The sequence below is a fragment of the Hippoglossus stenolepis genome, chromosome 13, assembly GCF_022539355.2.
Source record: "Hippoglossus stenolepis isolate QCI-W04-F060 chromosome 13, HSTE1.2, whole genome shotgun sequence".
NCBI classification, from domain to species: domain Eukaryota; kingdom Metazoa; phylum Chordata; class Actinopteri; order Pleuronectiformes; family Pleuronectidae; genus Hippoglossus; species Hippoglossus stenolepis.
Genome location: NC_061495.1, coordinates 3,289,144 through 3,303,286, shown reverse-complemented (window position 1 = coordinate 3,303,286; position 14,143 = coordinate 3,289,144). Strand labels below are relative to the sequence as shown.

Below are 14,143 nucleotides of genomic sequence, written 5' to 3'. Positions count from 1 at the left end.
TGTGGTTTGAGGGGTGTGGGGGTGTGGTGGGGGGTTGCTGTAGCAGTGCGCTCCAGATATACAGCATTGGTGAAATCAGGAGAGAGAATGAAAACCGGAAACTATATCAAAAGAACGTAGAAACACTTCTTCTGTGTGGATTTCCCAGTGTTAGCATGTTGACTTTATGTATTTAAATTACAAACCTTTAATACATAAGTTCAAGCTTAAGAGTCACATTTAATTAAGTGTTTTCTATCATGTTGGGTGAATAGATCAATTAACTAAAACACACAATTCATTCAATCAAATCACAGTTAGTGGGTTTTGAATTTAAAATTGTCATCGTAAAAAGAAGATTCTTTAACAAGCTCAAGCCTGTAAAATTAAAGGTGTTCGCTATATTATTATTACCCACAATACCGCTCTGCTGCCGTGACATCACTTGAGGCAGTTTATCAGATTCCACTCATTTGTCACAGACGGCTTTATGAGACTTTCTCCGACGCACCACTCCCTGACGACTGTAAACAGCCTGTGCCTTTGGAAGAGCCCCCACACACACACACACACACACACACACACACACACACACACACACACACACACACACACAGAGGTGATGCTGCCTTGTTGAAGAGTCAAATTCCTGTCCCTCATTCAGTGGAAGGTTGAGCTCAAGATGAAGAACCATATAAATTCCAGCACCAAGCAGGTGTAGGTCTAGAACGGTGGTGAGACCAAGCAGCGGGGGGGTACAAAGCCTCTATTTATAGCAAACCCCTCCCCTCCGCCACACAGGGCCTATAGAAAACACGGCCCTGTTTCTATAGCAACAGCCCAAGCCATGATGTCCCCCTGTCGGACCGCCACTTGTCAGCTCCTATTAGGCCCAGCGGTTGCCTCTGCTTACATGCGGTGCCCATCACCCCATACCCTGAGGTGGCGATCCCACCCCCACCCCCCCGGGGAAAACCTGATTCACTCAGTCCTGGGATCACCTCTGGTTATATGTGCCGTGTTATGACAGCTTAATGGTGCTAGTAACTGAGTGGCAGTCGACTGAGGGAAGGGAGGGAGGAAGAGAGGAGGAGGAGAGAGACAGAGAGGTGAGTGTGCATTTAAATCCTTGTCTTCTGCAAAGATCAAGCACCGGGAGGGGATAGCTAAATAAACACGGAATCATTAGCATAACATTATTTAATTAATTTTGCCATTAACTTCACATTAAATCTTGCCTGTAAAATTTGTGCTGAATAGTGAAATGAAACGCGGGTGAGGTGTCAGCTTCAGCAATCATTTTATGAAGGAAAATATTTCTCAGGGCGTTTCGTTTGCTGAGCAGGAGCCGACAGAACCTCCTCTGTTCCTCCTCCCAGCGCAGACTCCTGACAGTGGCCTGGGCCAACACATATTACCAGTGGAGGAGAGGAGAGGAGAGAGGAGGGGAGAGAGGGAGGGAGAGGAGAGGAGAGGAGAGGAGAGGAGAGGAGAGGAGAGGAGAGGAGAGGAGTCAGTCAAAATGAAACCTGGTATTACAGTTGTTACTCCATCTGCCCCACAGCCAAGGTCAGGGGCAATTACAGTCTCTACAGCTGTGACAAGCTGCCACAGCTAAACACTGAGCAAACAGTCAGGATAACTCACACACACACACACACACACACACACACACACACACACACACACACACACACACACACACACACGTAAGTGCACACCTGCAAAAACAGCTCTACTGCAGCTTCTCAGTCCATCAGACACGACGACACCTCACAACATATTAAACTAATCTGTTACTAACAAGCATCAATATGTTTCCATGTTCTGTGTTTATATAAATGTCATGAAAAAAGCCAGAGAAGATGGCCGCTACGTCTCAACAGAACTTACAGTGACTTGTTTGTTTTGTACGAGCTACTGAGACTACAACTGGAAATGTGTTTGACATCATTACATCGACTTACATCCGGAGTTTCCCAATAATCATGACCTTTACTGCGCAAATTTGGATGTTAGTTGTCCTGAGATGGTTTTTTTGCATTCATCGTGCCAAGTTGAGATTATTTAATGAAGTGATTTCTAGTCTGTAACGGGTAATTGTCCCTGTGGTTTTGCCAACCCCCCATGGTCCCACATCCTCCAGACGCCTACACGTCTCCACTGAGCTCACGGCCTGACCTCGCGGAAGGAAATAATACCTGGAGTGGCACGCTAATTGGCGAGCACCCAGACATCCCACATGTGCTAATGAACAGGCAGAATGGCCCTGGCGAAGAAAGAGTGAGAAACTCCATTTCACAGGGAGGGAGAATGGAAGAGGGGGTCCAGAACTCATTGAGACGCTCTGTGAGCCCTCAGCCTCTGTCCGGGGCTTAGGGCCACTTCCTCCTCTATAATTAAGAGGTTACCCCCCCACCCACCCCCCCGCAGTGGAGAAATTAAACTGTAAAACCGTGCGAGGCAAATTACTGCTTTTCCTGGGAGTTAGAGGAAGTGTCTTGATATGTAAACAATACCCCCCTCTTCAGCTGAGTACCCTCCATCGCTCTCTCTGTCTCCATCGCTCTCTTCCACCCCCCCCCACCCGTCTTTGTTCTGTGAGAATCTCAGATGGGCCAGATACTCTCTAAATCTTAAGACTACAACTCCGCTGAATAAAGAGGATTTACAGAACCTTTTATCGCCTGACCATCTCCAACCTGTTCCGCCAAAGCCAACACTCAGAGAATGTGATCAGGCAAATGAGAATGGGAAGCATGCAAATACAATAAACAGACACACACACACTATAAGGTTTTTCTTAAGATGAGCTGCACATGCAACTTGCCTTAATTTGCATTTTCCTATGAAACTGGTGATAAATCAATACATTTACCAAACGGACCAATTGCCAAGCTACTGAAAATACCTCAGGGAGGTGTTTATCGACCGCTGGGAAATTCTTTGCTTACTTGCTGACGAAGCACCGTGCCAGTACACGCCAGACATTACAGTCAATTACCATGAAAGTTGATGCCAACCTCCTAATCTGTGATAAGACAACGGTCTGACGACGGGCCGCGGGGTCAAGCATCCTCACTAAGCCGGTTAATTTGAGAATTCTGTCCACACTGGGATTTTCAGCTTGTTATTCTTAAGCTCTCCGTCCACACGGAAAGGTCTGAACAATGGGACGATGGTTAAGTCTCATTCCTTTTCCTTTTTTCGGTCGGCAAACAACAAAGTATATCACAGCCAAGTATTTAGTACTTTTAGAGGGAGTACCTTTTCCTTGAGCTAAGATGATGTCCAAGAAATAAGCAAGTTCTGTCATATTTGCTTCACAACCCTCATCACCACTGTTTGTGTATTTGTTTGTGCGGGACTGAGAAAACTAGGAACATGCAATTTTCCTTTCAGTGTACGATGGCCGTGGTCAAGCTGACAAGCCGCTCGCTCACCGTGAGCACGCGTCAGAACCATGTCTGCCATGAACATGTCTGTATTCGCTGCTGTCGGGCGGTGACCCCGCTGCTCTTTGAAGCCAGAGCCAGGAATTCTCCGGCTTAGCTGGAACACTGTTGGGGAAATCACCTGGCAAACAAAACACAACAGACTTACGGTGCTACACTAGCGCACACAGGCTTTCATTCAACAAACCCTTTCCACTCGCAGACTGTGCACCAGGCAGCCGCCTCCTTCCTGAGTGATTAACCTTTACGATGCAGTAATCACAAAACGAGGAGTGTAATTATACTTTCATAGTGCAGCAGTTATGGGTGATTGTTTGACAGACAGGGGGTGTGAGGGTTTTCTGACTTTGTACAACACAGACCTGAAACTCAAACTTGTCTCTCAACTGGACCAGAATATCTCACGTCGGCTTGTGAAGAAGCTTCTTCTTTTCATTCTTCTTGTTTACATTTCATTTAAACTCTCCGTCTGGCTCTGGTTTCTCTTCTGACCTCAGTCCAGTTCACATTTTCTCCTCACATAGTCCCTCACTCTTCTCTCTGAGTTTTAGATCATGTTATTATTCCCTATTTCTTCACACTTTATGCATCTGTGTTTTCTTTAATGTATGATCTGCTTTGTTGGACGTTTGCCACCTCCACCGTGGATTCGTCCCGTCTGAAACCAGCACTGTAATATGAGCAGCCGATGGGTAAAGTGGAAATGTGGAGAATTTCAGACTCACCTCTCAGACATCCTGTTTCTTTCATACCAAAGAAATTACCCTTTCCACCAGAGACACCACTCAATCATCTGTTGCTTTATTCCTGCAGCTGTTTGATGAATGACATTAGAAAATCAGTTTTCCATATGGCAGCATTTTGTTTGCGTTTTTTTTCCAGGAACCATGACAACCACACAGAGGGGCCCTGTGATTACAGAGCAGGAAGTAACAGCAGCACAGTCCTGAAGAAGTTTCTCACAAAGAACATGGCACTGGAGCCAACACCAGCCTGAAGGTCCTAATGACCCAGTGGACGCACTTCTTCTCCTGAAGTTAATGTTAAACGACACCAGGAAAAGACCCAGAATTCATCCCTTATTTGTGTCTGACAAAATACATTTAACTCAGAGTCCACATAAACTTCTCTGAGCTTTCAACCACGTTTCATGGATTTAACGAGGAGTCATAAGTTTGATTAGTTGGTCAGGTGATGACAAGTGAAAACCAAACATCCCCCCCACCATCAGAAGTGGTTGAAAGATCAGTCGAAGCTTGAGTTGAGATGATTGTGCCCACAATGAATTCACCTGCTCATAATTTATATTTTTATTGTCTTCTAATCTCAATAAAATATCCATTTGAAAGCTCTTTTATAAATTTCCACCACATGGTCCTCATCCGGTGGCCTGGTTGTGGAACTTCGGTTAATGATACATGATCATAGCAGGGGTTTTAAACATTTTGGGAAATTGGCATATGCTTGTGAAGTTTTACAACTCCACTAATTGTTGAGTTACTTTTCCAACACTTGTATCTGTGTATTTTTAGAAATGTACGTCGAGCTTCCACTTTTCATGCTAAGCTCAGGGCTTCAATCAATCTTGTAATTTTAAGTCAGCAATTAAGCACATTTCTAAAATAAAAAGTGAAAATGTTTGTTCAAAGTGTCCAAGTTCAAGTGTGATCAAAGGATCATTAGAAGAATATAGTCATATACGTACTTTACAACAGGCTTTAAATGTGGAAGTAACTAACTGTAGTAGTAGCTGTGACATGTCTTTGTTAAGCCCTCACGTCTTCCCTCCCTGGTTATTCAGGAGAGCCAGTGAACTTGTCGGCAGGGACAGTTTGTGTTTGTTATACGTGTATCCACTTTATTCACCTTGGAAACCTCCTCTGCTTGTTTTGCTGGTTGCACGGTTTACTCATCTGCGACCTGCCCTTGGGTGGAGGCCAGTAGGTGTTACACTCCATCTGGAGAAAGATTCCCCCTCCCGGAGATGTGGCCGTAAAAACATATCATAAAAGTTTATTTGGTCAGAGATGTTTATGGAATTGCGCCACCTCTGTAGGACGGTTTGCTATTGTGTCCTGACGTGACCATTTTATTTAAAACGTTGAACTCGGTCGACTTGGTGGGGCCACTGCAGGCTGGCAGGGGATGTGTACGAACACGTCTGGCATTGTGTGACTGCCCCTGAGCTCTCTGTGATTAGGCTAATTGCTAAAGGCTAAAGGAGGATAGAAAGCACCAACAGTGAAACCTTAGATCTGTAATTACAAGAAGCAGCATTTCCCTCTGGAAGACTTTCACTGATGGAAAAAGAAAATCAATTTCCACCTCCTCCTCCTCTCTGAGGTGGAAACAGCACAATTACACAAAGCACTCGTTTTAAACACACTTATTGCCCATTGGCTCACTCAGGCTGACAAACAACTAGTAGAGTATAACACACATTTATTTATAAGAGGCACGCATTTTCCCTGGAGAGGACAGTGTTGATGCTACCTCTGCCACGTGTGTGTTGTTTTATTTTTTCCTCGTCTGATGCCTGAGTAACTGCAGACATACATCTTCATAGGTGAGTGGGCCTCTGGGCTCCGTGCAGCGCAGCAACTGATTCCTGTTCCTCCAGCAACATTTCTGCGAGGGTGGACAACAGCTGTGTCTGCAGGCGAGGGTGGCGTGTGTGTGTTGTTGGGGGGGGTGGGGGGTGGGTATGCAAACCGGAAGAGCCTGACCACAAACTGTCCGCCTTTAGACCAACTCAGCCATAGGAACCAGGCGTGTTTACATAAGTGCGTGCCGCCCGTGTTTACAGCCAGCGCACATTTTTGTTTTACCATGTCTAAACTCCTCAGATGTTTATTTTGCTTCACTTGAACTGTGAGTGTTAGGGCTACATTAGTGGATGAAAGTAGCTGAGGCTGGCAGGCCGGTGGCTCCGCTCCGATGCATGCTGAGGGTTACACTGGGTCAGGAAGATTTGAGTGTCCGCAGCATAGAAATGCACGGGCATGGACTTTCAACAAGTTCTTTTATAATATGCAGCGTCTCCCCCCCACCCCCCCACCCCCCGTCCAAAGAAAGCGGTTGCCTGAGGCGACACCTTAAAGGAGACGAGAGAGCCAGGCACCTTATTGGGCTGATTCCCATCAGCCTAACAAACAAAACAGGCAGGAAGTGTCTTAGAGGCAGGGGCATGGATTACACCCGTGCATGCTGGGAAAGAGCTTTCTGTTTAAGAGAGGATGAAGCACAAAAAAGAGAAAAGGGAAGTACAAGCCAGGGAGAAGGGAGAGACCCGAGGGATAGGGAGAGAGAGCTGGCTGACGGAGTGCTGGTTAATCCCCTAAAGCATCCATATATTGCCTCCACCTTCTCTCCCACCGCTTGTAAACTGCAAGGAATGTAACATGTTGTCTTTGGGCCCTGCATGTGCAGACGCCTCTGGTACAGAGAGATTTATATTTGCAGACATTGCCCAAAGCATACCATGTTGCTTTTTCAACTCTGGAGGCTTTGAAGCTGAGGCAGAGCGTTCCAACGAAACAACCAATATCAGAAATGTCCTCTCATTTGAGCCTGATTTATGTTTCATAACCACATTAGAGACCTGCCAAGGGCTGTCAGTTTTCCACTGAGTCAACATGCTATAGGCATTTGCTCAAAAACTACAGTCGGAGGACGAGGCTGCTTAATATTGGCCTTTAAGACTGTGTTCTAAGCATTCACTAAAATAAACATTTGTCTTGTGATATTCTTTTTCAAAACTAGAAAGACATCAGCCTCCATAGTGCTTTCAACTTCTAAAGAATTCCTCTGAACTGTGGAGCCGGATCCGGCTTGGGGTTTCTTTGCTTACGCACTTCAAGTAAACATGAAAAAGGAGCCAGGGAAGTTATTCATAATTCAGAATCAAATAAAATGTAATGATAATACATGTATATACAGTATATTAAGCTGCAAAACCCTTGTGACCAATTGCTGAGACTCTCTAGAGGAGAGCGGAGCTGGCTCCTGCTGCACTCCTCTCCTCTAAGTATGTAGGCCAGCTCTGCTGTGATGAGAGCAGCCTGTAATGAGTGATGATAAAGGCAGTGACTTCAGCAACTCAAGGCTCCAGAACCTGGGTTTAAGGCTTTTTACACAGCAATCAGCAAGGCCAAATAAATAGAGGAATAAACACTGAAAAAACACAATGTCCCCTGTATGCTTGCACTTAGCATATCTAATCTTTAAATCCTGTCTTGGTCCGGCAGTGGCCCCAAAGTGAAACTCTAGATAACAGAAGGAGAAAGAGACGTGAGGATGGAAGTTGGAAGTGGAGATGAGGGGTCGACTTGGAGAGCAACCAAGTTAACAGTGTATAAAATCCACGTGAATTACTATAAACACCAATCTCTGTAATCCATACAGGCAGCTGCTCGAGTATTTTAGCAATACCGGCTGCCAATATGTCCGAAAGACACAAGACAATGAACAACATGTAGGTGTAAACTGACTCTGACACTGAAGCTTTTGAGTTTGCACATACAGGGCCATGAATTGAAAGTCATTCCGGGACAGAAACCGTATCAGGCGCTGTTGAAGTCATTCTTGGAGGACGGCAGTGGGTTCCTGATAGTGTGCAGCTATAGACTCTGACAGGAAAATAAACAACTTGGTCAATAGGCCTTCCTGTAAGCTTGTTGCTTGCTTCTCCAGTATCAGGAAAGGCATTATTGATATGCTGTAAGAAAACGTTACTGCAGATGACACCTGATAGAGCCCATTCTCTCCACAGCGCCGATACGAACAAGTACTTTGGGCTGTTCAAAATGAAATCCATGACATGTTTGTGGGATTCAGGAGCCAGGGGACATGTTTCTTGTACGTAATTTGATCCACAGCATTTCTTTAAATAGGCCTGAAACATACTGTTGCATTGTGCTACACACTTCCACCTTCAAGGATGCTCAGGAGCAGCGTGGGCGAGGACAGGTTATTCTTTCTTTTCATTTCACCGAGTAGAATACTTCAGTGAGCAGGAGAGGAGTTGTCCGGTTATTTTAACTAAGGTGCAAGGGCCAAGGAGTCAAACCCAAAGAGAGCACAGAGGTCTGGCATGAATGCAGGCCCCCTTGTATAACCCCCATCCACCATCAGCACCCCCACCCCCCTCAACCTCTCACCCAGCCCGTGGAACCACAACAGCGTAAGAGCCTCATTTAGGAACACAGAAAGAAAGGCAGAAATCTCTTTCTCAGGAAGATTAGTGGCCGTCCTCCCTTTGGAGGAGGCCTGTGGCCTGTGGCCTGTGGACGGAGCGGGAGATCAGGGTAAGGGGCGTATTTATTTTTTCTAGGATATTTTTCTTTGCCGCTGGGGGGACTGACCTGGTCGAGAGAAAGGCCCTGTGGCCAGTGCAGAGACCCTGTGGGAGACCCTTAAGACTCACACTCCGCGTGGGACTTATCCGTGATGGCCATTATTAACACTCAGATGCTTATCGCAGCAAGACTAATTACACTGGACTCCTCCTCATCCATCTACTCTACAGTGGGTACGACTTGCAGCTGATCCATTTGCTCCTGCAAGACTAGAGCAGGGGTGATTTAACTCTGCATTCTTATGTAGAGACAGCAAGTGTTGACAAAGGTTAGGAGATTTCTTTGTGGTGCCTCTCAGTGGCAACCTTCTCTGGATGCGGGATACATCAAAGCTGTGAATAATTATATGTAGACATGTGTTTTATATGCCGGAGAACATCAATTCATGGCGGGGTTCGCAAAGCTATGGCCAGACTCGAAGAAAGATGAACATAACACACTTGTTAGGTAGAAATAACAGAGCGCGCCTGCTCCACTGGCCTCGTACAGTCAACATCAAAGTGAGGGATGATGGAAAAATTCTCTTTGGCAAACTTTCTCAGTATATAGGGCCGTAAAATAACAAGTTGGCAGATCTATGTTTAAAACTGTCGCTCTTCCTCAGCGGAGGCCACAGGAAACACAGCACATGTGAGCATCCTCACCCTCAGACTGTGTGGAAGAGGGAGAACGAGGTGCATCAATCACAGGTATTCCTTTGAAAGCATCAGATGTTTTACAGTTCTGGAAGCGGGCACCTAATCCGAACACATGTTACTCTGACATGGTTCGGCACAAGCTGCAGCAGACTCGTAAATCCCGAGGGCCGGGGAGTCAGGTTGCAGGGGCCGAGCCTGTGGAAGCATGCCCTGTAGCTGTGAGACGGACGCAGGCAGTCCCACAAAATGTGGGTGCCCACTTAAAACCTTTAACAAGGCCGTGACAAAGAAGTCAGATTCCAATCGTCTGGCCTGAACCTGACCTGTGCTCCTGTGCCAGCCTCCCTGGCTGCTTTTCTACCTGCTCTGTTTCCCCTCGGAGCCGGATATGCCTCCACATATCTTTGCACTCGGAGACAAAGAAGAGTTCAACAGGGCACGGCATGTCTCCATGAAACACAAGCAAAGTGAGCTCTCATGAAACAGGTTATGAGATTTGTGGCCGGCTGACACAACGGATTAGTGAACAAGATGTTCTCAGGGTGTTTTATTTTCATGCCTAGAAAACTATAGCATAGTAATGCATGGTTTTGAGTACTTTGTGATTCAAAAGTACAAGAGTACAAAGATCGTGAATATATCCCAACTACTTGATTTATTCACACTTGTCCCACATTATTGTTTGCACATGCTCATTATTCTAAGAACCAGTTCAAATAAAAAGGAATAATCAAATTAAAAACAAAGGCATAGCTTTAAAACTATCTACTGAAATACTAATGTCCTACTTCTGCTGTTCCCCTGTGTGACAAAGTGAGCTTTGTGATGGCAGGCCACCAGGCCCTTCTTCAAACAGTAACCCAACTTGAATGATGTGTTTCTGCACTGGCCCATCAGATGATGCCAGTGTGTCTTCCTGGGGGTTTCCAGTGTCCAGCAGCCGTTAGTAATTTATAACAGTGGCACCTCAGAGGCCCGAGCAAGGTCCTCCAACCTCGTTATGAGGAGTTTTCATCACACATCCACTAATGAAAACATGAGCTCTCATCTTTTAATTATGACCCCGATACAGTCTTGCACATCCTGCACCCTCTGTGTGACCTCACAAGCACAAATAAACCCTGACGGGTGGAGACTACTTTTTCTCTGTTTTGCAAGGTTATAGAAATTCAGCCCTCACAGCCTACATCACGCACAATGGTGTAAAAGACTGAATAATTCATGGCGTGGCAAGCACAATATTTTCTTCTTTACTGTTTTGAAAAACTTGTGGCCTCTTTGTGGAGGTGCCAGGGAGGACGCACTGAGACGTCCTAGATTCTCACCCTGCATCCCCAAACAATTAATGCTCATGGCTCCTCTCGTGGCAGGCCACCAAACCCATCATTAAGCAAAGACACCGCCACAATGTAATACGACTTCTTGTTAGCATTTCAAAGGTCCCTCCGTCCTCCCAGCCTTTATCCGAGGCCTCTGATACACCATGTTGTCCACTGCCACGCCAGCCCTTTTTAGTAATTCATGGAATTTACACTCGGGAGGTGAGAACAAGGTCTTTCGACCTCATTAAAGCATTTTTTCATCACCCATTCTTTGACATCTCTGAAACATGCAGCCCCCGTCTCCGGGTGTAACTCTTTTCATGTGCCACCCAGCAACTTATGTGAGTAGCCCTAATGTTCCAGTTCACTGCACCGCAGAGTACAAGATCCTGGAGAGAGCATCAGGATACAAGACTGCTGTACTACACAGTACCACAGTACTGCCAATTAATACAACTAATAATAACAACAATACAATTAATACATACATTTCAATTCATTTCAATCTCCAAATGACTACATTGCCTTGTTTGCATTGCAATTGTTTTGTGTAACACTTACTGTAAACTCAGGTGGCAGATTATTAGGAACAACAAGCTAAAAGTAATACATACTGTACTAATACATCCTCTCTTCAAGACCTTCATAATGTTCAATTCTGACTTTGTGGTTATGTTGTAAGCTGCAGTTTGTTGTGCAGTTATATTGTGTTGTGTTGTAGGGATGGGTGACACCATTATTTTGTCCACAGTGAGGGGTAAAAATTAAATAGCACTAAAACTGTTCATCACAGCTATGCTATGCTGTTTTATTAGATCAGGTTTAACTGTGTAAATCTGATAAAATGCCCATGTCCTCCTTACAGTATGTCAAATATAATAGTAATGGTGTAAATAGCGTGTGAGAGTAAATTGGGAAATTGCTGTACCTCTGGTCAGGGTGGTGGGTGAGGGCTTTTTTGGCAGCTCTGAGAAGCTGCTTCCATCCAAACCTGAACCCTTACACTCCTTCTTCTCAGTGGCTGTTGGAGCTGAAGTCTCCATGCTGCTCCTCGACGTCTGTCACGACCTGCAGAGGCAAGAGAGAAGCTGAAGAATATCTGATGTTTCAAGAGAAGGGGGGGGGGGGTTGTTGTTGTTGATTAAGTCATGCACTTTGCATTTCGAGCAGTAAGATTGGAGGAGGTGTTGAATTACAGTGAGAAATGAAGAGTTGTCAGTAGCAGGGATCACAAACATGGCTGAATCAATTAATATCAACACCTATAAGTTTACTCACGATGATAGAAAATGTATTTCCTGCAGAAAATATAGTCTGAGTTTACAGATTCAAGCTGAAAATGCGTGATGGTAAAAAGTAGAGGGCAGGATCAAGCCAATGGGATACTATCACAAGGTCCCTGTTTGATTTCACCACTACAGAAGCCTCCCACAGACTGCCACTATGAAATTCAAAAAATTGCAGAAAAAGATGAATATTTTAATATTTTAATATTTTAACGAGTACGAGGAGTTGTAGAAAATACAAATGAGAGCAGGAACGTCCCGAACAAGCTGAATGTGTTGTTGGCTGTGTGTGTGTGTGTGTGTGTGTGTGTGTGTGTGTGTGTGTGTGTGTGTGTGTGTGTGTGTGTTTCTGTTGAAATATGGTGAAAATTTGACCAAGAAACGGTCATTTTAAAAGTTTTGACTTACTTTTTGTAATAAATACAATTGTTTTCTTAAATACACTAAGAACAGTATTACTGTTTGCACTGCAATTTCTCTCTAGGTGTGTGTGTGCATGTTTTCTGTGAGTGTAACTGATGTCAGGCCCGAAACACACACACAGGTTTCTCAGTTTGACAAAGCAGCAACACTCCTCTGTTTCAAAAAGTAAACATGAGCGAGGTTTTAGCCACAAACTCTGTGTGAACGGCTCAATAACTTGGCGAAGTGCCACTTGTTTGACTCGCTGGGACCCTCGTCGTCCTCTGCCAAGAACAAACGAGACCCAGTCCGGTGGTCTGGGGGGGGGGGTCCTCGTTCCATCTTTTCAGACACAGAGAAAATGTCTGTGTACTTTGACAGAATGCTGAGACGGTGGTGAGGCTGAGCAACTGGATGTAATCAGGAGATCTTTCCATGTTAGGTCAGCTCACAACATTGTTTTACTGCAGCATCCGAAAGGCCTTGAGGCGTTTAATGAACCTCTCTGCTCCTCACGCCTGTTTGTTGTAGGCTGTGGGAAGTTGCTTAGTTAAAAACTTAACACGAGCGGGGCGGAGAAATTATTTTGCATCCTCAGGTTTTTTTTTAGAACAAGAGTGTTTATGACTTGACTTGGGTCCAAAGGAACAAACAACAAGCTGAAACAGCAATCTGCACCTTTCTCTGGAGTCATGAAAACCAAAAAATGTAGAGGATAACATGAACATATTGAAAACACACTGGAATATGAGAAGGTATAAATGAAAATACACAGTTATGAGAGCTGAGGATCTTGCCACTAAAGCCTAATGACTGAATGACTGTTCAGTGATGCCGAACGTGTAAATTGCTGTTCTTGGTTTCATGCGGCGTTCCAACATGTCGTCCTGTATAGTGCGGTGTAGGAACTAGCAGCCATGTCTGTGACCCTTCGGAGGTGCCAGTCGCCTGTCACCGGGCCAGTGTAAGCCGATTAGAGGTGGGCGACTAACAGGTTTAAGCTGCATCTGTTTCGTTTTTTTTCTGGTGCCAAAAAGTCCTCAAGCTATGGCCAGGGAGCCGTCTTGTCTTGGACGCCGCCGTCACTCTGACATCACCTCAGTGATTAATGTGCTCCTTCATGGGCCTGTATCGCCGAGCTTGGCCAGAGAGGCGGCTCTTTCTTGTGGTAGTGAACCCTTTTGGCTCAGATGAGGTGTGCACATGAACACATCGCTGCTCACAGCAACAGCGTTTGCCTTTCAAGCAGCCTGCGCCTTAAAAACAACCGAATCCTCCCCTTAACATCACCGACTGATGAACATCTGACTCCGTATGAATGGCTGTTTCCATACCAACTATTTGCAGTTGCGTCTGAACCTCAATCCAACACTTTGATGATGGATTTGGGGTAAAAGTACCTGCATAGGCCATTTACCAACAAGCTCAAAATTAAAACCAGTTAAGAGAATGCTTCATAAATAAAAATGTGTGAGTAAAACTGCTATAAGTTTGTGTTTCTCAAGTAGTGGCCCCAATTTCACCCTAAACCATCCCCCACCCACCTCTTCCCCTAATTCTCTGGAGCTGTTACATTTGCCCCGCTGCTCGGTGTCTCCCTACAGGCCGGACCCTGCGTTGCCCCCGATGACAGGGAAGCCCGGCTCTGACAGGCTGGTACAGGTGTCAGGAGCCAAGCGGACAGATGGCAGGGGCCAAAGGCGA

General features: G+C 45.4%; 1 protein-coding gene across 1 annotated transcript in view; it reads right to left on the bottom strand.

The window, feature by feature from the left end:
• Positions 1-14,143, bottom strand: part of gli2a (GLI family zinc finger 2a) — a 71,163-nt gene that overhangs the window by 43,911 nt on the left and 13,109 nt on the right. Inside the window, exon 2 of the mRNA XM_035175220.2 lies at positions 11,680-11,819. Coding sequence (XP_035031111.1) covers positions 11,680-11,794 — 115 coding nt within the window. The 5' untranslated portion in view covers positions 11,795-11,819. The remainder of the gene's footprint in view (positions 1-11,679; positions 11,820-14,143) is intronic.